Source organism: Rhododendron vialii, chromosome 2a (assembly GCF_030253575.1).
Source record: "Rhododendron vialii isolate Sample 1 chromosome 2a, ASM3025357v1".
Classification (NCBI taxonomy): domain Eukaryota; kingdom Viridiplantae; phylum Streptophyta; class Magnoliopsida; order Ericales; family Ericaceae; genus Rhododendron; species Rhododendron vialii.
In genome coordinates, this window is record NC_080558.1 from 20,618,065 (window position 1) to 20,644,484 (window position 26,420).

Here is a 26,420-nt window from a genome sequence, read left to right on the forward strand (position 1 = left end):
AATTAAAACAGGTACAAACTTGGCTAGTAGCTAGGTCAAGAGGGACATGGGATGCTGTCGAGTGGCATTTCTGAAAAGCGGTGCTAAGCAGCCGATCTGGCCGTTTATTGTGTATTTTCAAAATACCAGCCATATAAATAATGTGAACGTAGTGGTTAACCTAATACATGTCATGTCACCCCTTAAAAACTCTTAAAAAATTAAAGACAAGTTGACCTCCCCCCTTAATTATAATCTGTCTTCCTAACACATGACCTAGATCTCTTTCCTTAATTACCCTAGCTTCTTTCCACACTATTTATACATGCACTGTTTTATATATAAGCTTTTAGATCAGCAAACTTTCCTTCTCATCTGTACTATTTCATTACAGTACTGATCATTTGAAGGATAGTCTAAATGGCTATGGCTAAGATAATCCCCACCTTCCTCCTAAGGCTCATAGCCTTGGGTGCAACCATCTCTGCCACCGCAGTCATGGTCACAAGCCATGACTCTACCACTGTCTTGAACTTGAAGTTTGTTGCCAAGTATACCAATTCACCAACATTCAAGTAAGTTTTGTCTCTTGATCTTTTTTTCTTTTTCTTTTTTGGATTAAGATCGTAATACTGAAAGACATTGGTAGATTTGAATATCGTCGTTTGAGACCAAAAGATTCGTCGTCAAAATGGTCTGTTAACTTAAAAATTCATTGCCGCATCATTTCAACATTGTATTGTGTACAATTTTTTTTCTTGATCGGCAAAAAAAAGATTTTAATTATCATTGGAAAGAGTTCAACGATTGAAATGAAACCAAGGCATGCATGACGGCATCACAACGATGGAACGTAGATCCCAACTATATTTTGACCAAATTGTAGAAGAAAATTGAGCAATATTTTATCCTTCGTCTTGTTCATTCTCTTTTCATTTTTGTCCTTATACTTTTAAATCTTGACTCGCAAAACCTTTCTTATAGATATTTTGCGCTCACAAATGCAATTGCAAGTGGTTATGGCCTCACGACTATCTTTCTTCCTTCCAAGACTTCCCTTTGGCGCTTGCTTTTGGTTTTAGATTTGGTATGCACACATTTCTCTTTCTTTCTTTTAATGGAATCACGATTACTATATATAGTCGTATCATGTCATATGTACATGGTGGTCTCGATCAACAGTTATATTGTTTTTATCAATGTCGCAAAAAGAGTTGGATTAACAACTTTCTCTCATCACCCGGCCAAAGTCGGTCTGGTAGAAACCCTTTTGTTGCAGTTTTGATAATCAGTTTCAGATAACATTTTCGTCCATTCATTCTTTTGGAAAATGGATTTTAAGAATCCAAAACAAAATTCATAGATTAATTGGCTAATTTTTTTATTTGGTGTTTATTTTGTTTTTGAGGTGATATTATGCTTACTAGATTCAAGCATATCGGCAGCTTTGGCAATAGGCTATGTGGGGAAGAAAGGAAATACTCAAGCTGGGTGGCTACCCATTTGCGGACAAGTACCCAAGTTTTGTGACCATGCCAATGCAGCCCTCATTTGCGGTTTCGTCGCCACAATTGTTTACTTTCTTCTAGTTCTGTATTCTCTTCACAGTGCCGTTAATCTTCTCTCAGCTGGAAAGGCTTAGGTGAAGGTCTTCTCTATCACGGAGTCGGTGGCAGAGCCAGAAAGTCAAGTGAGAGTCATATATATGTTAAGTTCTAAGAAATAGGAATAGTGGGGTAGGGTGGGAAATAGTGTAATTTCCTAAAATTTGAGGACCCAAATTTCCAGGTTCCTCTATGTCCCTCTATTAGTGTATCTTTGAGATTCCAATCCCAACGTCAATGTACTTGAAGTATGAAAGATATTTGAGTTATGCAATAATTAAACTCTCATAACAGAGAAATATTTAGTATGTATTGTGACAAAAATATCAAACTAAACAATTGACTACATGGGAAAGTCTACGCATGTAATCTGGTTTGCTCTTAGGGTAGTTAACGACATGTGATTAGCGGGCAGATTGGGTGTCGATTGTAATGCATTTCGTTTGTTCTTATGCTTGTACTCTCTATCCTTTTAGTCATTGTAATTTTACTCTGATTAATAAATTTATCTTTCTTTGCTGTTCAAAAGAAAGAAAGAAAGTTTACCCATGTAAACCACGTATATTTGAAATTATCTTTGCATAGAAGTCCATTTAACATAGAACAGAACTCAAAAGGATTAGCTTAAGTGGTAAAAAGAACACAAGTAAGAGGTTTATAAGCACACGTCTCTAGTTCGACTCCTCGTAAAAGTTAAAATACTTTGGGTTGCCTCCTCCCAAGTGAATGCTTGTGCAAAATGACTGGTAGGGGAGCATGGTTTACTTCGATCATGCTTTACTATGAAAGCTTGTGCAAAAATTCCCTTTGGTATGTGGGAAATTTCGGAACTAAAATATAAGCAGAAGCCTATGAAATTAAACGTATGCTTTTCTTAGATTCTCTCATGCTCAATTCAAATCAAGATATGGAGTATATACATATATCTAGTATACTCAAATTCAACTAGTCAAAGTCTTTCTCATCCTCTCCATGTCTTCTATCCGACTTTGGCCATATATACGTCGAAGATGAGACCGCATCGAGCCCCAAAATCTTTCATGATGTTATATGATGTATATAATTAAATATTGCATGAAAATTTCCAATAACACATGAGGCCCAACTTAAATACAAGTCAAAAGGAAAAAGCCCAAAAAATAGATAAAGATGTAACTAAAATGGAAAGTGAACTTGTATATTGGAGGAAAGTTCGCAAAACAGATATGGAGGATAGGCTTGATTATGAAAGCTTAATTATAACTTTTGCCGCTAATTAACAATGCAAGAAGAGTGATGATTAACTAATATCTTTTCCATTAATGGAATCATTTTCTATTTCTATTTTTATTTTTTAATACTTGAGTATTTTTCTTTAAAGTTGTATTTATATTTCTAATTTTTATCTACAAAATACCCTATTTAAAAAGTTCGCATCAAGTCCCAAAAAATCATAACTGGCCCTGTCTAGTATATATATTGAAGAGAGGTTGTGCTGATGCAATGTGCCGTAAACAAATTCAATTGTAATTGCTCACCTGAAGGAGTTGAGAGGAGATGTGAGAGAAATAGAAATAAACAAACTGTAGCAGTTAATAAAAAATTAACTTACAAAGACAATTAAAAAAAATTGAAGGAGCTGAGAGACATTTAAACTAAATTGGAGCCGCAATTTATTATAAATATAGAACTCAAGTTCTCTCTAGTTTTGGTACTTTTTTTTTCAAACTCAATGCCCAAATTTGGCCTTTACTCACCTAATATGCCAACTATATTAAATGCTAGTACTATATTTTAACTTAATCTACCTGTTTTGGTCTCTTCATATTGTATAATATTTATGTTTAATATTTAGCAAGGATGAAGAGATTACGGACGATGTAACCTATAGGATCCAAGTTGGGTGGCTCATGTGGAGAGCCACTTCTAGTGTATTTTGTGATTGAAGGATACCTAACAAACTGAAAGAAAAATTTTATCGAACTGCTATACGACCAGTGATGCTATACAGGATGGAGTGTTAGCCATCAAGAAGCAACAAATGAGTAAGACGAATGTAGCTGAAATGAGGATGTTGAGGTGGATGTGTGGTAAAACTATGAGTGATAGAATTAGAAATAAAACTATTCGTGAGACAGTAGGAGTTGTACTTATGTAGGACAAGTTGAGAGAAAATAGATTAAGGTGGTTTGGACAAATTCACCGTCAACCTGCAAATGCGAAAGTCACGAAGAGTGACATGATAGTAGTGAATAATCAGGTTAGGGGGAAGAGGAAAACCTAAACTGACTTTGGATACTATAATAAGGAAAGACTTGGGTTCCAAAGTGAAAAGGTAGTCCTAGACAAGGCTCAATAAACAAATTAGAGCATCTAGGGGTAGGAGTACAGAAGTCTAACAACTTTATTTAACAAAAGGATAGAGTAGCACTCTAATTTTGATACAGATTCCAAGCTCCTTCTTGCTCTGTCTTAACAACCGGGTTCTCTTCCTAAAAGTGCTAATCACCTCTCATCTCTTAAATACTTGGCATGAAACACCAAGTCAAACGGACTGAAATGAGTTTTGACACTCGGTAGATAAATATTACCCTTACTCTACAAGTAATCGCTTCTATAATAAATGGGATAAGAATTGAAGAGCACATAACTTGTTCATTATCTAACCATCAACTTAAGTAGATGTCAAATTCTCAACTTCAATAAACATTCCAACGCCTCAGTGATATCCCTCCTGTTAACCTTAGGACTAAGCCATCCTCATAATTCTACTTATTTAGATTCATTTACTGCCATTCCCAAGAGACGAGCTAATCCGCAAGGAACATCATGGTCGTTGGAATCACAACTGTAGCAGGCCGAACATGAGTTCGCTACTTAGCAACCGAGCCCGTGCCTTGCCGAGCACGCATCTTCAGCACGGCTCCCGTCCCTGTTTTGCGACAGCCCTTTCCATGACCACGGACTCGTTGTCGGATCGTCTCGTTGACGGCCACCTTCCGCGGCAGGTCACCTGTGACTGTCCTCTCCTGTCGATCTGACGCCCGATCGACGAAGGCGTGTTCGGCCACCCGCAGGGCGAGGCCACTGCCGACCACGGCTAGCCGCTGGTTTTGCATATTTTTCCACGTGTAAAGACGGTTATAACAAGCAATGATCATGAGCGCACATGGGTATGCCAGCTCAGCCCTAAAAACGGTTACCAGATTTATTTGGTGACGTCATGATGACACTGCCTGACTTGTGCAAGGCACGTGTTAGTACTTGGAGAGCAAGTGAAGAGATTCTATAAATACCTAGCAGTGGAAACCCTAGAGAGGTACATGCTACTACATACTCTCTGATAATCTTCTGCCTACTCTCTCTACACATTACTCATCCTCACGCCGGAGGGCCTTGCCGGGACAACCCCCGGCCTGGCCTTTAGTCGTGCGCTCATCGTGCAGGCTGCGTGGAGAAGGCGAGGAGACCACTGAATCAACGAAGGAAGGACTCGAGTCGGAAGAGAGGGGCCACACAATTGGTGAACCCGACGTGAAACTCCTCAGCCTCTGATCCAAACGGCTCAAACGCTCTTTCAAATCACCTTCCTCTCAAAAAGACGAACGAAAACTCAGCGGCGATGGGCGGAGATCCACCAAACGTTTCAGTTTCCGGAGCCAAAGACACCAGTGGAAACGCGATCCTCCCACCGTTTTCAGAAAGGCACATGTCCATCTCCCTACCACCAGAATCTGGGCTCTCGCCGGCCGCAGACGACGTAACAACGGCCTACATCCGCCTTCTGCAACGACGAGACGACGAAAGGGACAACGAACTTGCAGCGCTAAGAGCGGAAGTGGCCCAGATGAAGCAACATATGCAGGACGCAACCCCAGCCGCCTCCAGATCTACCGGAGGCGGACGACGGAAGCAAAGAAATTCTCCTCCTCCTCCTCCTCCTCCACCGCCCCGAGACCACCCCAACGAGGCGGGCCACCGCGTCTCCGTCAAAGACCGCCTTGGGTTTACGCCAGAAAAAGGGGACGCCAGAGAAATCATCCTCTACAAACGACCTACAACATCTGGCACACACCGCTCGAGATCCCACCACGAGCGAACCCGCACAAGGGACACCGAATCATTCACGAGCACGTACTCGACTGGTCGCGCGGAGTTCTCTCGCACAACGGCCTCACGCCGAAGCCGAGACTCCGTCGAAACCAGGCGCCACGTCTCTGAACGCCTCGGGGGGATACCACCAGAAAACTTGGATAATGAGAACGATGTTCGGCGTAATGGCAAAGGCTTACGGATCGAAGGGGCGGAGAATGGAAACAGAACCTATTGCAACAAAGAGAAGTCCGTCGACCACCCCCGAAGGGGAACAACTGACCTGCGGGACAAGCTTCGCAGCCGAGTACACGAGAAAACATCAGAAAGAGAGAGGCACCCAAAGAGGCCACGCACGGACGAGCTAGGCAAACCACCGCGTCCTAGATTTGAACGGCAACTAAAGGACCTTGGTATCTCACCCTTCACCTCCCAAATCATCCACACCATCGCCGAACCCAATTTCCACCTACCAAAATTCACGAAGTTTGACCCAAGCAGCTGCGAAGCTTACACTCACCTCATTCACTTTCGCCAAACCATCGAGCTGTGCACTACGAAGGATGAAATCAAATGCAAAGCATTCCCATCCAGCCTTGGCTCTCTTGGACTCCAATGGTTCAATAAATTGCCCGCTGGATCCATACGGAACCTGGCTGACCTCGAACGCGCCTTCAACACCCGCTTTATCACAAGTAACAGGACAGCCAAGGAGCCTGAATCCTTATCCCAGATGAGGAAGCTCCCAAATGAAACACTAAGACAATACGCCGAGCGTTATTGGCAGCTGTTCAACGAAATTCCAGGAATCGATGAATATTGGGCTGCGCGTACTTTCAAAAACGGTCTCGAAACCGGCAGCAAGATCCTAGACGAACTCGCCATCCGCCCACCACACGGCATGGGAGAATTAATGCGCGTCGTGGAGAGATTCTGTTCTCTTGAAGAATTTTATGCGGACCGTGCGGCCCAGGGCATCCCAAGCTTGACAGCATCCTTCACCTCGGCCACAGCCCAACCGCCGGCACCAGCAATCATCCAGCACCCCCAACCCAAGAAGCAGGTGCACAACATCAAAGAAGGGAAAAAACGCCAGCCAAAAGAGCATGACTACGTGGCCGAAACCACCCACTTCAAGGAACCCATTTGGTCTTTTCTGAAAGAGATAATGAGGCAACCATGGTTCGAGTGGCCGACGGGCAAGCTCGGCACAGACAATGGCCAAGCTGATCAGAACCCAAGAAAGAAGTGCTCGTATCACAATGAGCTCGGCCACTACACGACGGCATGCGCCCCCTACAAGGCACTGTTGGAACGTTTGGTGACTCAAGGCCATCTCGATCAATACATTGACCGCTCAAAAACGCCCACCCGGCAGGCAAATCCCAACCCCAACCCCAACGAACAGCGCCCACTAATACACGTTATCCACGGTCCAGTGTCAAAGGAATTTGAATCGACTCTTCAGGCCGACCTTAGCCGCGCATCAACCTCCAAGCAGGTACTCGCAGTAGGACCTGGATCCAAACGTCCACGAACAGAAGAGTTGCCCAAATGGACGATTACTTTTACCGAGCGCGATCTTGAACGTGTGCAAACACCACACTCCGACGCTCTCGTCGTAACCGTCCAAATTGGAGTCCATGACGTCAAACGCATTCTTGTCGATCAAGGAAGCTCAGCAGAGGTCATGTACTACGACCTTTTCAAAAAGCTGGACCTACCTGAGTCTGCCCTACAACCTACCGACGTACCCCTCATCGGCTTCAACGGTGCACCCGTCTGGCCGCTGGGCCGAATCTTCCTCCCAGTCGTCGTCGGCTCAAAAACTCTGACCGTCGAATTCATCGTCGTCAACGCACCAAGCCCATACAACGCCATCCTTGGCCGAACCTGGCTCCACGGAATGCAAGCCATTGCTTCTACCTACCACCAGGTCGTCCGCTTCATCGGCGCCACAGGACGACAGGAAGATTTGCCAGGCGACCAATTGGCGTCCAAAAAGTGCTATGTCTCTGCTGTCCACAACTCCGCCAAAGCCAAACAAGTACAATGGGTTGAAGTCCCCGACATGGCAGTAACCGACGACGTCGGCCAAAAAGCAGAAGACAAAGCAGAGGAAGACCTCGTCCAGATGCCGATCAACGAGGATTGCTCCCGATTCTTCCTCATCAGCTCTTCCATCAGCAAGGCGGACCGCGAAGAAATGTTTCAATACCTCAAGCAAAATATCGAAGTTTTCGCTTGGACCCCCAACGAAATGCCGGGGGTCGACCCGAAATTCATCAGTCACTCCCTCAACATCAAGAAGGACGCTAAACCTGTCATCCAGAAGGCACGGCGATCTGCAGCCGAACACGCCGACGCTGTCGTCGAAGAAGTCAAACGTCTGCTGGAGGCCAACGCTATCCAAGAAGTGCAATACCCGACATGGCTGTCCAACACTGTGGTTGTCAAAAAGAAAAACGGCAAATGGCGAGTTTGTGTGGATTATACCAATCTCAACGACGCTTGTCCAAAGGATTGGTTCCCACTGCCAAAAATTGATCAACTTGTGGATGCAACGGCAGGACATGCTCGGCTTAGCTTTTTGGACGCCTACCGTGGCTACCACCAAATTGCCATGGACCCCGACGATATGGAGAAAACTGCTTTCATCACGCCGTATGGAATCTTTTGCTACCGCGTCATGCCCTTTGGACTCAAGAATTCCGGGGCAACATTCAACAGAGCAATATTCAAGATGTTGGAAGAGCAAATCGGCCACACTGTGGAGGCTTACATTGACGACCTAGTCATCAAAAGCAAGAAGGAATCCGACCACCTGCGAAACTTGGCCGAAGTTTTTGACATCCTCAAGCTACACAAGCTACGGCTCAATCCTGAGAAGTGTGCGTTCGGGGTAAGCGCTGGGAAATTTCTCGGACACCTGGTCACTCGAAGAGGTATCGAAGCCGATCCCAACCAAATCACAGCTGTTCAAAATTTGTGCCCACCCAGAACGATCAAGGAAGTTCAAAGGCTCACTGGGATGGCAGCGGCTCTCAACCGATTCATCAGCAAATCCTCAGACAAATGCCACGCATTCTTCCACGCCCTGAAGGGCAAAAGCCGACGCAGCTTTGAATGGACCCCGGACTGTGACTCAGCCTTTGCCGAACTTAAAGACTACTTGAAATCGGCCCCGCTGTTGGTAAAACCCAAAGAGTTCGAAACCCTTTATCTCTATCTCGCCGTGTCCGCCCACGCAACCAGCTCTGCACTTGTACGGCGGGAAGGCGCCGATGACAAGCCCATCTATTTCACAAGCAAGACGCTCCTTCCAGCTCAAACTCGTTACCTACCGCTTGAAAAGCTAGCCCTTGCTCTCGTCTCAGCGGCCAGGAAGCTCCTGCCCTACTTCCAATCACACTCAATCGTCGTCCTAACAGAACACCCCCTCAAAGCTCTCTTTCGAAAAGCGGATCTGTCTAACAGGGTTTCCAAGTGGGCAGTTGAGTTAGCAAACTTTGATATCCGTTTTGAACCACGAACGGCAATCAAAGGACAGGTTCTTGCAGATTTCATTGCTGAGCTTACTCCAGCAGACACTGAACTCCTCAATACACCAATCCCAACACAAAGCATCGCCGAGCATCAATTGTCACCAGCTCCTTGGCACCTTTTCCAAGGCGACATATGGCGTCTGCATGTCGACGGAGCGTCAAACAGCAACGGAGCAGGGGCTGGGGTCGTACTAGTCTCCCCTTGTGGAACACTACACGAAAGTGCCATCAGCATCGACTTCCCCGCCACCAATAACGAAGCCGAATATGAAGCCCTCCTAGCTGGCCTACGCTCTGCCATTGCCTTGGATGTCTCCAACCTTGTTGTTTTCTGTGACTCCCAACTCATAGTAAACCAAGTACTTGGCGACTATGAGGCTCGGGATCCGCGGATGTCAAAATACCAGGCAACCGTAGCCAAACTAACCACCAACTTCCCAAATTTCAAAATTGAGCAGATCAACCGCGAGCACAACGCCCACGCGGACGCGCTTGCTGGTCTCGCTTCGGCATCCACTGCCTCAGAATTCAGAACCATCAACTTCAGCAGCATTGGCCATCCGTCTTTCGAGCCCACTCCAGAGGTACTCAACGTTGAGCTCGGTCCCAGCTGGATGGATGAGATCGTTGCGTTTCTAAAGCACGACACCCTCCCAACAGACAAGAAGGAGGCTTACCGTGTGAGAAACAAGGCCGCTTACTACTGGCTTTCTGAAAGCGGCCAGTTATACAGGAAATCCATCTCCGGACCGTATCTTCTCGTTGTCCACCCAACCCAAGTGCCCGACATTCTGACAGAACTTCATTCAGGCAGCTGCGGATGTCACTCAGGCGGCCGCTCCCTCTGTCAACGTGCCATGAGCCAAGGTTACTTCTGGAAGAACATAAAGAAAGACTGCGAAGAAGTTGTCCGCAAATGCCGACCTTGCCAGCTGTTTTCACCTATACCAAAGCAACCCGCCCAGAATCTCTCCCCTATTACCAGCCCTTGGCCCTTCGCACAATGGGGGCTCGACATTGTCGGAAAACTGCCAACAGCTCCAGGAGGATTCAAGTTCTTGATCACAGCAACGGACTACTTCTCCAAATGGGTAGAAGCCGAACCCCTTGTGACAATCACAGAAGCTGACGTTCGCAGATTTGTCTGGCGAAACATTGTAACCAGATTCGGAGTTCCGTACGCCATTGTATCAGACAATGGCAGCCAATTTGTCGGTAAGGACCTGACCAGCCTTTGTGAGGAATTTGGGATACGCTTCTTCAACTCCACACCAGCATACCCCCAAGGGAACGGACAGGCCGAGGCCACAAACAAGACTGTCTGCGCCGGGATTAAGCGAAGACTGAACTCCAAGAGAGGAAAATGGGCTGACGAATTACCACGTGTCCTTTGGGCTTATCGTTCTACACCCCGGCGCTCAACTGGCCAAACCCCCTTTTCAATGGCATTCGGCATGGAGGCAGTAATCCCACTGGAGTCAAAGTTCCCAACTCTAAGGACTGAGAACTTTGATCCAAAGGCCAATGAAGATGCAGTGGAACAAGAATTGATTTTGGCAGAAGAAAAACGCGACGACGCTCAGCTAAAGCTCGCCGAATACCAACAACAAGTTGCAAGAGGCTACAACAGAAGTGTTAGAACCAAAACCTTCAAACCAGACGACATGGTTTGGCGAAAGGTGGTGCAAGCTAGCAAGAAGCAGAAGTTCAAACCCAACTGGGAGGGTCCCTTCCGTATTGTCAAGATCGCTGGTGAAGGTGCCTACGTGCTTGAGGACATGAATGGGAAAGTTCTCAGTAACCCATGGAATGCACAGAACCTCAAGAAGGCATACATGTAACCAAAACCCCAACAAGTGTACCACATGTTCGGACACTACCTATCCTATTTCCCTTTCGGCTTCGGCCATGTCTTTACAATTTCAACATGTACTTCATGATTGAAGAATCAAAGAAATTTTATCTGACAAGCTTTCATTTTGCAATTCAGAGTTATTTTGTTAATATATACTATCTTGGCTAATTTGGCCGACCACAAACGTTGACCTCGGTCACACCCACAAACGGCTCATATGCCTCTGCTTCGGCCACTATTACTGCCCAAAGAAGCAAAACGGACATCAGGTCCACCGAGCCCAGATACACACAATATGGCTGGAATTTGGGCTCGGAATTGGCTTAGCAAGACGCTATGGTCGGCTACAGCCCGGTTACACTCACGTCTTGGTGAGCAAACCACCCACAAACATTCAATACTTTACATCCAGACTAAGACAAGACAAATCTACCGAGCCCCAAACTAAGGTTATGTCCACAACTTTGGCGAAAAATCTCAGTAACTATATTAGCAACCAGCCGAGACCAACACGCGCGCTCGGCAGGCTCTCTTTATACCTTTTTACTTTGGTTCAAGCTCGGCAACACCTACAGTTTGTAACTTGAGCACTCAGACAAGAATTCTTGCCATAAGGCCGAACCCAAACCAAAGTAGGGGCTACAGGGTAACTACTACTCCATAAACCAAGGCCCGACAAACTTTCACATTAACACAAATCTAATGTGGCAAAGGCTCGGCATCTAACAAAAATAATGCATCGATCCAAGCTCGGCCAACAAACCATGATCTCAAACAAATCTCAAATAAAGCAAGACAGATTCAAGAAAGCATTGCAAAAAGAAGTCAATTCATTCAAAAGATCAAGTATTCAAGCTCGGTGAAAAGTTCCAGCTTTCAATACACCTGGTTCGGCAAAATCCAAACACGGATCCGTCCAGTCCAACAAAGTACAAATTGAAGGAAAACGGCAAATTGACAAGTAAAAGCAAATTCAGCCTCGGCTCCGACTTCATCAACCTCAACCTTGGGCAGTATCCTCGGCAATAGCTCCGGTCGCAGCTGCGTCCACTCCGACCGCCGCACCACTACCGCCAGCACCACCTTCAGAATGGACATCCCTATCAACATGTAATGGTTCGTGCTCGGCATCCCCAACGACCATTCCAGCATCTTCAACAATTTTGTCACCAACAGCAGCTTTAGTGGCGGCCCCCACCTCACCACCATCACAAGAAACCTCCTCGACCTCATCATCACTGTCAGGAAACTGCTCGGGAGGGAGGGGTGCACACTCGTCTTCGGTGTACGGCAATACAAGCTCAGGAGTGACTGGGGCTGGAATAGACTTGGTCAAATTCATGTCAGCCTCCAACTGCATGACTCCACAAGCTGCACTCACCCCATCCTTGTACCCTGTTCGGTAGGCGATGGGGATCCTCATGCGGATGGCGTCGTTGACCATGGACCGAGCCTCCCGCATATACTCGGCACCGGCTCGGTCAAAGCCAGCTTGGTACGCCGCCCCATCCACCTCCTTCATCTTCCTCTTCTCCCTCCTCAGAACTTTGGCCACTTCACCTTCGGCCTTTTTCATTCTCTCCTCCATCTCATCTCTCTCCTTCTCGAGCTCGGCCACCTGTGCTTTCACAGTCTTCAGGCTTCCCTTGTAGCTCCTCACCTTTTCTCGCTCGACCTTCAAGTCATCATGAAATCGAGCACGCTCGGCGACCACAAGTTCGGCGTCCTTTGATGAGCGCAACAAAGCCTGTCCAGCCTGATAAACGAAAAAGCGTCGGCATATAAATACTCAAGGATGGAAAGTGAAATAAAATGACCAAGGTCGGATGATACCTGAACAAGATAAGCACCAGCATTAACCAAACTCGGCTGGAGACCCTGAGGGATTTTTTGCATATCCTTCGGCAATGCCAGACCTTGAAGAATGGCAGTGGCTAAACCGGGTTCGGCTTTCACAGAATCCTCCACAGTCACGACTCTGCCCTCGGCCAAGGCGTATGACGGAGAGAACTCCTGAGCAACGACTGTGCTGGCCGAACCCAAAGGCCGTTCGGCTGTCTTTGAGCCACCAGCCGCTGACGACTCTGTCCTCTCCCTCTCGCTCGGATTTGAGCTCGGTGGCTTGGTCGGGAAGAAGTCATGGGTGACTTTTTGCCTCTTCTCCGCAGGCTCGGCAAATCCAGATTCCTGTCGAACCGCTTTGCCATCTCGTATGTTGACGCGGACAACGTTCCGACGGCCCATGTCACTGGCAAGATCGGGCACGAGAGATCTTAATGGAACGTTAACTCCTGGATGTTCGGCTTGTTCTTCTCCAAACCAAAACTCTGCCGGTTTCCTGAACGTCGGCAATTTCACCCTCGGCTGCTTACTACCTCCTGTCTGCCTCGGCTTCTTTCCTCGGCCCTGACCTTCTGTGCTGGGCACCGCCTCTCTTCCTCTCCTCCTCAGCTTGCCCTTGTATGACGGCTCGTATCCAAGAAGCGTCGGCGCATCCCTGCAAGCTTGAGATAGAAGGATATCAACGTGCGCCTCAACAGACAAAGATTGCTGAGTCTTTGTTATGGCTCGGTGATCTGCAGAAGCAATCAACTGTTAGGAAAATCACATGCATCGAAGGAAAAGTTAACGTCGGCTGAGCAGAAGAAACATAGTTACCTCGAAAGTCTTTTGTCTTCGGCACTGTATACTTACGTACGGTCTGGTCGCCGAACTCAAAGTTGCCCCTCACTTCGACATAAAAGTTTGCCCATTTGTCAGTGTCGGGCAAACCATCTACCAATGGTTGTTTCCTGCCACGTGTGGACAAGTATCGACGCTCGGTTTGGCCGTGCCTAGACATAATATAAGTATGGAAAAGGTCGGCTACGGTAAACTCAAGGTTGTGAAGCTCCTTCAGCTTAATCACCGACATTACTATTCGGTAGCTATTGATCGCGAAATAATGTGGAACGATGCTGAACCGAGCAAGAAGTTCCCTCAAGAAAGGATGAAGAGGGAACCTCAAACCAGCCTCGCATATCGCCATCAACGGGACTGTGATATGCTCGGGATGGTCCCCTCTCGTATCCGTGATTCTGTTGCTCGCCACTTGGTTGAGTATTACGTCATTTGGGATGTTGTACTCTCGGCAAAAGTCTTGGTACTCCCTGGCACTTCCGGTAAAGAAATGGGCATAGGGGCAAACTTGGCCCCTCTCATAAAGATCGTCTAGACCTCTACCCTCGGAGTGGGACTCACTGTACCCTGAAAGGATAGGGGTTGGGGCGTCGGCCTGTGGGACGAATTTAGACTTGGCCTCCGGTCCCAGTTGAGGCTCGGCATCAGAATGAGTAGATGGTGTGAAAGATATTTCAGGATCGGTTACAAACTCGTCGGCGCCGTATTCAAAGACGCGTTCGGCATTCGAGTCACATGAGTCGGATGACATATTTGAGGCGATGGATGATATTTGGTGTCGGCGTCTGTGTCTTCCCAACCACTCGCGGAAAAACAAGTCCCCAGAATCTTCCCCTGAGCTTTCAGAGTCGGAAGAGATGACAATGGGTGGGTGAGCCAGACCTAACAAAGACAAGAAAACAATGAGAGACCTCGTCGTCGGCTAGAAGGCAAGGGATCTCTATGCTCGGCTACCCTATTGACTCACCCGATTCGTCTCTTCAAGATTCAAGTTCGGGAAATACTAAGACTCCAAATGGGGCTCGGCCTGCCCGCGTACAAATGGGGCTCGGCCTTCCCGCGTTCAAAAATTGGGCTCGGAAAATCCCAACATGGCCGAGCACGAGCGTCGTTGCAAAACTCGTGCTCGGAAGAACAGATCGAAGACAAAGATGAACAGTCGTCCATCTCCAGACCTCTTACTGTTCACTCAGAACAAAAAACTCCCAAAAACCCAAGAAAGCAGAAAGGAAAGCTTGGAAAAATGACACAAACTACAAGAGGGATAAAGATCGAACGCATACCTGTAAGTTTCAACAAGATTTGATGAAAAACTGCTGAGAATCAAGGCTGGAACGCGAACGGGCAAGGAACGGAGCTCTGGCAATGGAGGTCTAGAGAGAGAAAGCAACGGTGGCTTCTCTCTCTAACTCCAGCCCTTTATAAAGACGTGGGGGTTTGAGATTCGAGTTTCCCGCCCATGAAGCTGTACCGCCGAACCTGCAGCCAATAAACATCTGACGCGTGGCCTGATGTGACGGGTTGGCAGAGCTCCACGCGTGCCCACCGTCTCCCTGTCAGCCGTACCCAACAAGAAATCGACACCTGGCGAATCCCCATTGGTCCCCGTCGTTGGCTGTTTTGTTGAAAAGGGTTCTAGGCTCGGCTAAATTCTGTCCAGTAACCGAGTTCCATGCTCGGCCAAAGTTAATATCAATCCCAACCGTGCACTTGGCGACGGCTGAGATTGAGGGGCTATTGTAGCAGGCCGAACATGAGTTCGCTACTTAGCAACCGAGCCCGTGCCTTGCCGAGCACGCATCTTCAGCACGGCTCCCGTCCCTGTTTTGCGACAGCCCTTTCCATGACCACGGACTCGTTGTCGGATCGTCTCGTTGACGGCCACCTTCCGCGGCAGGTCACCTGTGACTGTCCTCTCCTGTCGATCTGACGCCCGATCGACGAAGGCGTGTTCGGCCACCCGCAGGGCGAGGCCACTGCCGACCACGGCTAGCCGCTGGTTTTGCATATTTTTCCACGTGTAAAGACGGTTATAACAAGCAATGATCATGAGCGCACATGGGTATGCCAGCTCAGCCCTAAAAACGGTTACCAGATCTATTTGGTGACGTCATGATGACACTGCCTGACTTGTGCAAGGCACGTGTTAGTACTTGGAGAGCAAGTGAAGAGATACTATAAATACCTAGCAGTGGAAACCCTAGAGAGGTACATGCTACTACATACTCTCTGATAATCTTCTGCCTACTCTCTCTACACATTACTCATCCTCACGCCGGAGGGCCTTGCCGGGACAACCCCCGGCCTGGCCTTTAGTCGTGCGCTCATCGTGCAGGCTGCGTGGAGAAGGCGAGGAGACCACTGAATCAACGAAGGAAGGACTCGAGTCGGAAGAGAGGGGCCACACAACAACTATTATTCTGTACATGGACTACCATGATACATCTAAAATTCAGTATATCTCATACCATAGTGTAGCCACAATTCTATACGTCGAGTACCATAGTGTGGATATATGCAACTATAATTATGTACATTAAGCACCATAGCGCAACTATAATTCAGTACTCCAAGTACAATAGTGCATCTATAATACAACACATTAAGTACAATAGTGCATGTCAACATCAGTCGACAACTTCTTTACAGAGTAATTCAATTCACAAAAAATCCCACCAATAACTTGTAGAACTCAACACAGTATCTTCTTTCCATCTACTTAGCAACGTCTATGTGACCTTTTACATGCGTACGTACACCAATCCCATGGACTTAAATCCAATCCAGCACAATACAATTTCAACATATTCATCATTAAGGTAAACTTCACAAACATATTACGATCAATAATTACAAGAACAACATTTGATAAGAACATTTAAGTAACACATAAAACGTTTTTGTAGGATAGTGATTAACAAACTAGATATCTTTTAGCTTTTGTCAAGGTAGGAGTATAACCAAAGATGAACTTCTTAACATTGAAAACAACTTGGAGAAATATACCATTTGGTCATTCCATCACGTATTTGGACAGATAATTGTCGATTGGGGGTGTGGGTGAAATGCACATTAAAACCACAAGGGGTTGAATATTACTCGTAGTATTTCTCATACATGAGGGGGTGTGCTTCGTTTTCTCCGATAATATGGAATAACGCCCCAAGCGTAGGGCCTAATACGTCTGTTGAAGCATAATAATCCGGAAGACCGGGATCGTACCCAAGGGAATAATTATATGGCTTGGTCGGATTTGTAGATGCAAGTAAGCTCGGGTTTTCGGCCTTTAGACAGCTAACTTTGTTTTACTTTAAACAGTAGAAATAAAATGCTAAATTAAAAACGAATTAACTAGAGAAAAGATAGGCTAGGTCTAGGAATTATTAACACTCAAGACTCAAGCTAAATCACACTCTTCACCCAATTACACAATTTAAGATACTTGATTAAAGTTCTCAAATCGGAAGATAAAATGATTTGAGAACCAAGCTAGCTCTAGAATTCATTTGGCAAATACCTCAAGCGACAGAGCTTTAAGCATCATGTGTGGTGGGTAGGCGATGCTTCCACCTACACATGATCAAAGAGGTTAACACCTCGGTAATTTGACAAACAAACCCGAACCCCACATCAATTTTCAAATCAAAGGTTAAAGCTTTATTGGGTGCAAAATGCAATTTTCGCCCGAGCCATGAGAAGCTAATCATCCCATGACCTAACCCTTGAAACTATTCACACATATCTCAAGAGATAAGAGCAAGCAAAAATTTACTAAGCATAATTGAAAAGCAGCACTAGAAGAAAATTGGCTTAAACGATAGATCGGGAAAGAAACTACAACTTTAATGAAGACAAAAATAACAAAACTAAACTAATTAAGACAAGAAATTAAAAGATAAGTGCTGAAAAAATGAATAACAACAAGAACAATTTGAAAATGCAAGCCAATCTAATCCTAGATCTAAAAAATGTACTATTGAATCTATGCTACTTGTTTGTACAAAATGATGACACAAGCTTTTTATGCTTTGGGAATCCACGCGCAGAATATACTGCGAGATACTCTGAAGATTCGCCCCTAAGGCCCTCGGCATCGATGGCAAAGGGCTTAAGATGCGTCACTAACGGCCTCGGCATCGATGGACCATAAAACCTTGCATCGATGCCGAGATGCCTTGCCCAATTCCACTAATTGCCTCGGCAACGATGGGTCTTCTCCCTTTACATCGATGTCGAACTCAATAGCTCGTGTTTTGGCCGTCATCCTCTGCTTGGGCTGTTGCCTTGGCTTTTCTCTGCCTTGCCTTGGCAATTCTGCTCTGCCTTGACAATTCTGCTCTGCCTTGGCCTGCAATGGACGTCGGGTCACTTTTGCCTTGGCAGGGTAACTTCTGCCTTGGCTGTGCCTGAGCTGTTTTGCTTTTGCCTAAGCAATTCTAGCCGTCGGGTCATCCTTGCCTGAGCTTGTGACGTGCCTTAGCCTTAAAAATTCCTTTATTTGGCAATTCACCTACAAAACAGAACTAGAACACTGTACAAGCAAATATCGTTAACAATAACTAATTAATACTTAAATTAAACTAAAACTAAACACTAGCGCACCCTACATTCTCGGGTGCTTATCAGGGTGTCAGTCATGAAGACAAATCTTAAGGGGTGTCAGTGAATTTTGCCCAAAATAAAACTATAATTCTTCTCTTGAGGGTGTTCAGAGTCGAACCGTGCTATTGGTACCGAAGGGGAAGTGTACAGATAATGTACATTGCTTGTGGGGTCCACTTTTAGGTCTCACACGAATAATCCCAACCGTCTATAATTTTAAAGTAACTTTTGAGGGCCCTTGCAAATAATCAACTCCATCAAATATATGTAAGTGTCTAAGTAATTTATCCAATCTTTCAAATTCATGTAGAACTTAGAGCCCGTTCCAGAAGATCTTCTTAAAAAATAAGTACTTATTTCACATTTTTAAATTAAAAAATAATGTAAATGAAAAATAATTTTTTTTTTGTACCGTATTAAAGATCTCAATGAGATCTTTCAAACAAGATTCATATTACATATTTTTAGATTTCAATAAGCCCATCATTTTTTAGCTTGAAATTGCCTTCTTAAAAAATAAGTACTTATTTCACGTTCCGGAACGGAGCCTTAGGGGGCTAAGTTCTAAATAAAACTTGCAAGATTGAATCAACCACTTACAGATATCCATTGGAGCTGATTTTTGCATGGGCCTTTGAGAAATTATTTTAAAATTAATAGACGGTTCGAATTACTTGTGTGAGACCAAAAAGTAGGCCCTACAAGCCGTGTACACTATCTGTACACTTTCCTTTGGTACCACTATCATTATTGTTGATTCCCTTATCTCTTTAAAAAAAAAAAAAGAAGATGAAAACTCAGTTTATCGGCTGAACAGATATAATTAATTAGGATTAAGGACGAAAGAGTTTAGATTACATCATCATTAACTTTTTATTTTATTACTATTATTAAAAAAATGTCTGTGCATGAATATACAAGGATTTTACGTAATGAATTACTGAATAGTTAATAATTTATTTGTGAGGTAAAGACAACACCGATTATCTCATTGATTAGAACGTCTAATAAAATATATCTTATCAAACGTATAGAGGAAATAATACTTTTGTTAATTTTTTGGCTTCACAAGTATGACTTAAATTATTCTAGAAAATTGCAGTTACGGTTGAAGAAAATTTTGATTTTATAACTAAACAGATTTTCGGGGGGGGGGGGGGGGGGGGGGGTGGGTGTGGGGTGTGGGAGGAATTATTTAGAATCAAGTGTCGGCAGTTTTTGTAGGAGGGCTTGCATGGACTTATAATATTTTTTTTTTTAACACGGGAGGGTAAGATAGTAATTTCACTTACCACATTCACTAAGCTGTGGGCATGCGTGCCCGTTTTCGGAATTTCCGGATTCCGAGGCGCGAGGCAAGGGGCCCGGGTCGAGGGAGCGCGAGCGGGGAAAGCAAGCGCTCGCAAAATACAGAGTCGCCACTCGGGTTTTGAAGGTCCGACACCCAAGGAACCGTATTTCGAAGCACTGTAATAAATAGCATGCATGAGCAAGATGACGAGTAATAAATAGAACGAAGTTCAAAACATTGATCATACATCAAGACAGCGCTGTGTATGAGTTTGGCACGAAGAAACAGCCAGCTTGCATGCGTGAGTTCATCCGCATGCAAGCAAACCGTCGCGCGACATTCCCATACACTCGCGCGAGTATTCATGTTTCACCAATGGTTTGAATTTCATTCCCTTCTGGGCTCTGGAAGGACCAGTGCTCACCCAGGTGCAAACCAAGCAGTTTATGGGTACTTGAAAGTAAACAATATTACAGCCAACAGATAGAAATATTATGAAAATGCAACCCCTAAACAGTGGGGGTGTCTAAACAAAGGCCAAGGCCAGGTTGCTCATGCAAGGGCAGTACCTGGGAAACAGAGAACCATCGCGCGACAGTATGAGACAGCCGCGCGATTGTTCTGACTGGACTTCCAGGAATTGCTTTGCATACTTAGGGCTCTGAGACATGTTCAAGAGCATCCCAAGAGCATTCCAAACCAAGAGTTGTTATAAACTAAGCCTAACAATGATTTTCAACATGTAAAACAGCAAAGCAGTGAGCTAAAGCTCCTTGAAAGACTTTTAAAAGAGCTATATGCACAATAATAAACTTAAAGACCAGGGTCCCTTCCCCACGTGGTCCATTCTCACGCAGACAGAATCGTCGCGCGAGGGTACGGGACCATTGCGCGAGGGTTTCCCAGCCAACAGCCCTTGAAACTCTGCCGGCTTTAGGGCTAGAACTGGTATCGATTACCAGCTTTGACCCTGCCAGCCCCCCTCAGGGGATCGAACAGTGAGCAGAAAGATATTATACCTTTGCTTTGAGTGTCTTGGAGATGGCTTGAATGATGAGATGGTGAGATTTGGAGGGTGATTATGTGGGTTTGAGTTGTGTGAAGTGTTTGTGCTTGTGTTTTTCTTCTTCTTTCTTGGTGAGAGCTTTTTTTGTAACCCTTTGCAAGGAAGCATAAGGGGGGTATTTATAGAAGAAGGGGGTTAGTGGATGGCTAACCAAGGCCTTGTAACCAGCCAACAATGCTGGTTACAAATGCTTGGTGGAGGAGTGGGTGGCAAAGGTGATGGGAGAATGGGGGATGAGGTGGTGCAAGGGGAGCCCCCCCAGAACGCTGTTCAGCCGAGAAAACGGGGTCAGATAGGCCTGTAGCCCCCTGACCACCACGCAATCTGGGTGAAAATGACAGGTGTTGACCATCGCGTGATGGAGTGAGACCATCGCGCGAGGGTCCAGCCAACCCCGCGATGGTCAATGGTCAAAGCTTTGACTTTGACCACCACCTGGCAGACGAACCATCGCGCGATGGTCCTAGATTGTCGCGCGACATTCAGACCAGGGTCTAGGTTCTGATTAAAGGTTTTAGGGCTAAGGATGGGTTCCTCACATGCCAAACTCAAGCCATTCCAAGTTCTCGGGACTGTTTCGACCTGACTCATCATCGAGGAATCAAGAAACCGAAGAACAAAGTAAAACGATCGGGAAGTCAGATTGGGGTGTCTACATAAGCAATTGCTAACTAGGGTGGAGTATGAGGACCCTCTTAAATATTGACACATCTCTAGAGCATTTATGTAGACTGTTAAAGGGGTCTATTTTATTTTATCTATATCTATTCTAATAAATAATGGGAGAGCAACTCTTAGTGTCACTTTTTTGTTGAACCTGTACGGACTTTTTGAAGTCAAAAAATGCCCTTCAAAAAAATAGGAAATACTGTGTTCACTTTTTGACTGTAAGGGTAGAAAAGACTTTGCATCTTATTAATTGAGAACCCATGCACGTCCCGTAAGGCCGTAAGTGCTCGTGTTGGCATCCTACTTAAATGGTGAACTCCCTGAGCACAATCAACCATTACTTCTCCTTCAATATACATCAAGCACCAGAACGCTGATCATGGAAAAGGAATTGTGATTTCCAATTTGGAGTTAAATGAATTGAGTAAGGATGCATTCTTTAATTTCATCCAAAAAAAAAAAACTCTCTGTCTCACGTTGAAAAGATTGGTTATACAGTATCTCATCCTCATCTCGTGAACACACATTGCGTGTGCCCCAGGCGTGCTAGTTTATTTTTATAAGTAAATTAAGATGAAATCAGGACCGACATAAATACGTGGATAATGTCCCACTCCACATCCTAGCCACTCTCTCTCATATTTATCTGCACAGCAGCATATACATTTCGTCCTTTTACCGTAATAGCCCCATAAAGATTTTCATCTTTTATTTATGGTGATAGACACGCATTTGAGTTAATTTTTTTCATTAGTTTGACATAAGGTTTTGGATCTGGAATGCCATTCAATCCATCGTAATGAGCCATCAAGTTTTTTTTTATAATCTAAGTCATTTTAGTTGATGTTTTTTTATTTCATCACTTTTGTATAACATGATTTTATACCGTCGAAAGTCACACCTATCCCTAATCTACCCCTCTTAGACCTTCATCAAGAATGCGCACGTTTTATGAACTTGGAACTTTCTTTTTTCGGAAATGAATGAACCTGGATGGCATAGTCTTCCAAGTCCCAACTGAATTTGGGCCTCAAGAGAAGGCCCATTCGGTGGTTACTACATCACTAAAGTTGAAATTTTCATGGGCCCATCTTATTATAGATCCCAAAAAAAATCCATAAATGTGTGGTGCAATCAATATCAATTTAAATTGATCACCTAGTACTCTCTAATGCACTCTCAGAGAGAGAGAGAGAGAGAGAGAGAGTTGAACCCTAAAAGTGGCCTATAACACCAAAAGGGTGCAACTCCTGGGAAATCAAAGCCCGGTTTAATGCACTCTAAAGTGAGAGCAGCACATCAGAAGTTAAAAGTACAAGGAAAAAAACATAAAAATTTGAAGGTTTAATAATTATAAGGTCGATTGAGGAACTCCAACAGATCTTCAAATGCTACCCTTTTTTACATTTCAAGTGTAAAGTACCATATTCAGATACCGAAAATAATATATTTTGTTCCTGTTTTTAAATTGTGAGAAGTGCTAATTAAAGATGCTAGCTCCTCCTCTTCCTCAATAGTTGGAAAACTTAGAAATTTTCAAGGATTATTTTTTTGTGAATTTGTCCTTGTCTTTTTTAAAACATATTAGCCTTGGAACTATTCTTGAATTATTTAATTACTACATTGTTCAAAACCTTTCCTCCCTTCTTTTTTTTTTTCATATACATATCTTATTAATCAATGTCTCCAAACCCTTTGTTATGAAAGTCTAGAAATATAGTTTTCTCCATAAATTGATGAACAATATTAGTACGTCTAAAATAAATGATCAGTTTGTTTTTAAGTATTATATTATAACGGTCTTTTTTGGAAGTTTGTACTATTATTCAATTGCTTATATCTCATAGTAATTTATAGTGTTTTATGTGATTTTGAAAATATTGTCTAATAGAACTAATTGAAATCTATTAAACAAAATCCATATTATATATAATAAAAAAATTGTCGATTTAATTTGGTTAGAATAAAACGAGAGACCATTAAATGAGGACAAAATGAGTAGATTTCTCCATAAATTGATGTACAATATTAGAAATGCTAAAATGAATGATCAATTTGTTAACTCATTTTTTATTTGGTTAAAATAGAATGAGGGACCATTAAATGAGGACATAATAAGTAGTTTTCTCCATAAATTGATGAACGTACAATATTAGAAATGCTAAAATGAAGAGTTTTCTTTTTCTTTTTATCCCCAAACTATGCACATTTTCTTTACTTAGTCCATAAACTATTAATTTGACGATTTCATCCCCTCAACTATCATACCGTTACATATTCAGTCCAATAGATAACGGAAGTTAGGAATTTGGACAAAAAATGCCATCTAAGGCCTGTTTGGGACCCTGTATAGCAGATACTTGATTATGAAAGCTCTAGAAAGAAAAATTAATTATAATTTTTTAGCATAAAATGACTAGAAGAATAAGAACTTCATACCGATTCACACGGATTGAAAATTAGAGCGCTTAATTTTTATAATTTTCAACCATATTTTTAATATATAAACACTCTAAATTCTATATAAAGAACTCAGTCTTTTTAAAAAAAAATATATGTATATGTTAGTCTCTATAAAATGCCACGTAAGATTCTAATATATGAACCTTGTAAATAAAGTAAGTGCTTTAATTTTCAATCTGTTTGAACTTTGAACCGATGCAAAGGTCTTATTTTTCTGATTATTTTATCCTAAATGGTTATAATTAATTTTTATCTCTAAGGCTGTCTTAATCAAGTATCGGTTTTACAGGGTCCTAAATAGGGCCTTATGTGACATTTTCCGTCAAAATTTCTAATTTCCGTTATCTGTTGAAGTAAGTAGGTAATGGTATGATAGTTGAGGGGATGAAATCATTAAATTAATAGTGTAGGGACTAAGTAGAGAAAATGTTCATAGTTGAGGGAATAAAAAAAACTCTAAAATGAATGATCAATTTGTTAACTCATTTTTATTTGGTTAGAATAAAACGAGGGATCATTAAATGAGGATAGAAGGAGTAGTTTTCTCCACAAATTGATGAACAATATTAGAAATGCTAATAAAATGAATTATCAATTTGTTAAATTATTTTTTATTTGGTTAGAATAGAACGAGAGATTATTAAATGATGACAGAAGGAGTAGTTTTCTTCATAAATTGATAAACGTACAATATTAGAAATGCTAAAATGAATGATCAATTTGTTTTAAAGTATTATAAGATAATATACTACCTTCGTCCCAAAATGTTTGTCCGATCTGCAAAATGAGGACTCTTAAAAATAATGAATTTCTTTTAAGAAAAAATTCAAACTTTTTTCATAAATTAAAAGAACTCATCGATATCTAGTGAATTGTTGAAAAAAAAATTAAATTTTTCTTACAAAAATTATATTATTTTTACGTCCTCGCTTTCTGGACCGGACAAGTATTATGGAAAGAATGGAGTAATTAAAGAATATTTAATTGAACTTATCTAGTTTCTCTTTCCATGCAGAGTGATGGTGGCTATTTTGTTTTAAACTAGAAGAAAATTATTTATAATTACTACCATCCACTAGCAAGTTAAGCCAAAAAGCAGCTACAGTGTTCCATCTCTTTCATTCTAAAAAGCAATAAATAAAGGAGATTGATTTCTACCCTCCCCATTTCTACACCTACACTCTTTTTTTTGTCCTTATTCATGTGAATTTACCTTTTTACCATTTCATAAGTTCACTTTTTTACACATTAAGAGCCAATAGAGTAAATTCACATCAAATAAAGACAAAAAAAAGAGTGTGTGGTAAAAATGGGAGTGTATAAGTTAATTTCCTAAATAAAAGTTTTAAAATCCAAAAGATGAAGCACGTGAAAAATCCAACGTGCTGCCATCGCACTCTTCTCTTTATCGCAGGAAGGATATACCCACCTTGCATTGCAACCGTCCATTTTAGGACCAATTTTTATTAATTGTAACCAACAGTCATGAACGTATGCCGAGCAAAAAAAAAACAGTCATGAACGTACGTACAGGAGTCACCGTACTACCTTCTGTAGTTTATTTATCAAAGGGCTTGAGTCAACTTCGGTCTTTCTATTTTATTAGTACTGTACTTTTTACTACGTGGTAGGAGTATTTTTTAACCGTTAGAATCCCGATAGTTCTTTCTTTAATGTCGGTCCCATTGTTCTACTAAACCTTCTTTAAAAAATAGTAGGTACATTTACTTTCAATTCTTAAGTTTTAAAATAATATGTTTACGAAAATAATTTTTTACTCCATCTGCCCCTTTTTAAATTTTAATATTTTATTTTGAACTATCCCTTAATAAGTATTCATTTTGTTAAGTTAGTAGGTAAAAATTGGTACATTTTCTATTTGCCCTTAAAAGTATATTCCATTTTGAAAAGTTAGTGAGTAAAAGTGTAATTATGATATCTTCATAAAGAATAAGTAGGAAAAATAGAGATAAAAGTTTATGTGAAATATGTAATAATGATATTTTCTTAATAAGTTAGAGTTACGAAGCGAGACACTTAAAAAGGGACGGATGGAGTAATTTTTTTGTATCAATATGCATAGTTTTAGATTTCAGTGAGTTTATTATTTTTAAGCTTAAAAATTATTAACAAAAAATGCTTATTTAAAAATAAGTAGTACTTTTTTGAAAAGTGGAACGGAACTAAACTAGTTAGTTAGCTGTATAGCCAGGGTTATCTCCCTGGATTGTTTGTTGATTGGTTGAGCTTAATAAAGAAGTGTACTTATAAAAAAAAATTATTAGAGATAACTTCTTTATTTGTAAACAAAAATTAACAATCGTTGGAACGCCCCCCCTCCTCTGAACTCCCTTCTATTCTTTTGCTCACCTTTGCCCTTGTATCAGATTCATCACCATTTTTCTCAAATCAATCTTCTAGAGGCCAGTAGTCATGAAGCTGTAACACCCCGATTTTCGTAATGAATTTCGAAGGCGGTAAATATGATTTTACATAAAATCCACAACGGATAAATCCAACAAGGAATTTTAGTTATTACAAACCCAAATTTAAAATACTAAGTGTGTCTCAAAAATAAAATAACATGTCATGAAAA

The 26,420-nt window shown here is 42.8% G+C and overlaps 1 protein-coding gene across 1 annotated transcript; it reads left to right on the top strand.

The window, feature by feature from the left end:
* The first annotated feature begins 258 nt into the window (after nucleotides 1-258).
* LOC131316104 (CASP-like protein 1C1) lies at nucleotides 259-1,892 on the top strand. Its single transcript, XM_058345383.1, has 3 exons — nucleotides 259-554; nucleotides 964-1,066; nucleotides 1,388-1,892. Exons 1-3 carry the CDS (start codon nucleotides 400-402, stop codon nucleotides 1,619-1,621), a joined length of 492 nt encoding a protein of 163 aa, XP_058201366.1. The 5' UTR covers nucleotides 259-399; the 3' UTR covers nucleotides 1,622-1,892.
* The last annotated feature ends 24,528 nt before the right edge of the window (nucleotides 1,893-26,420 follow it).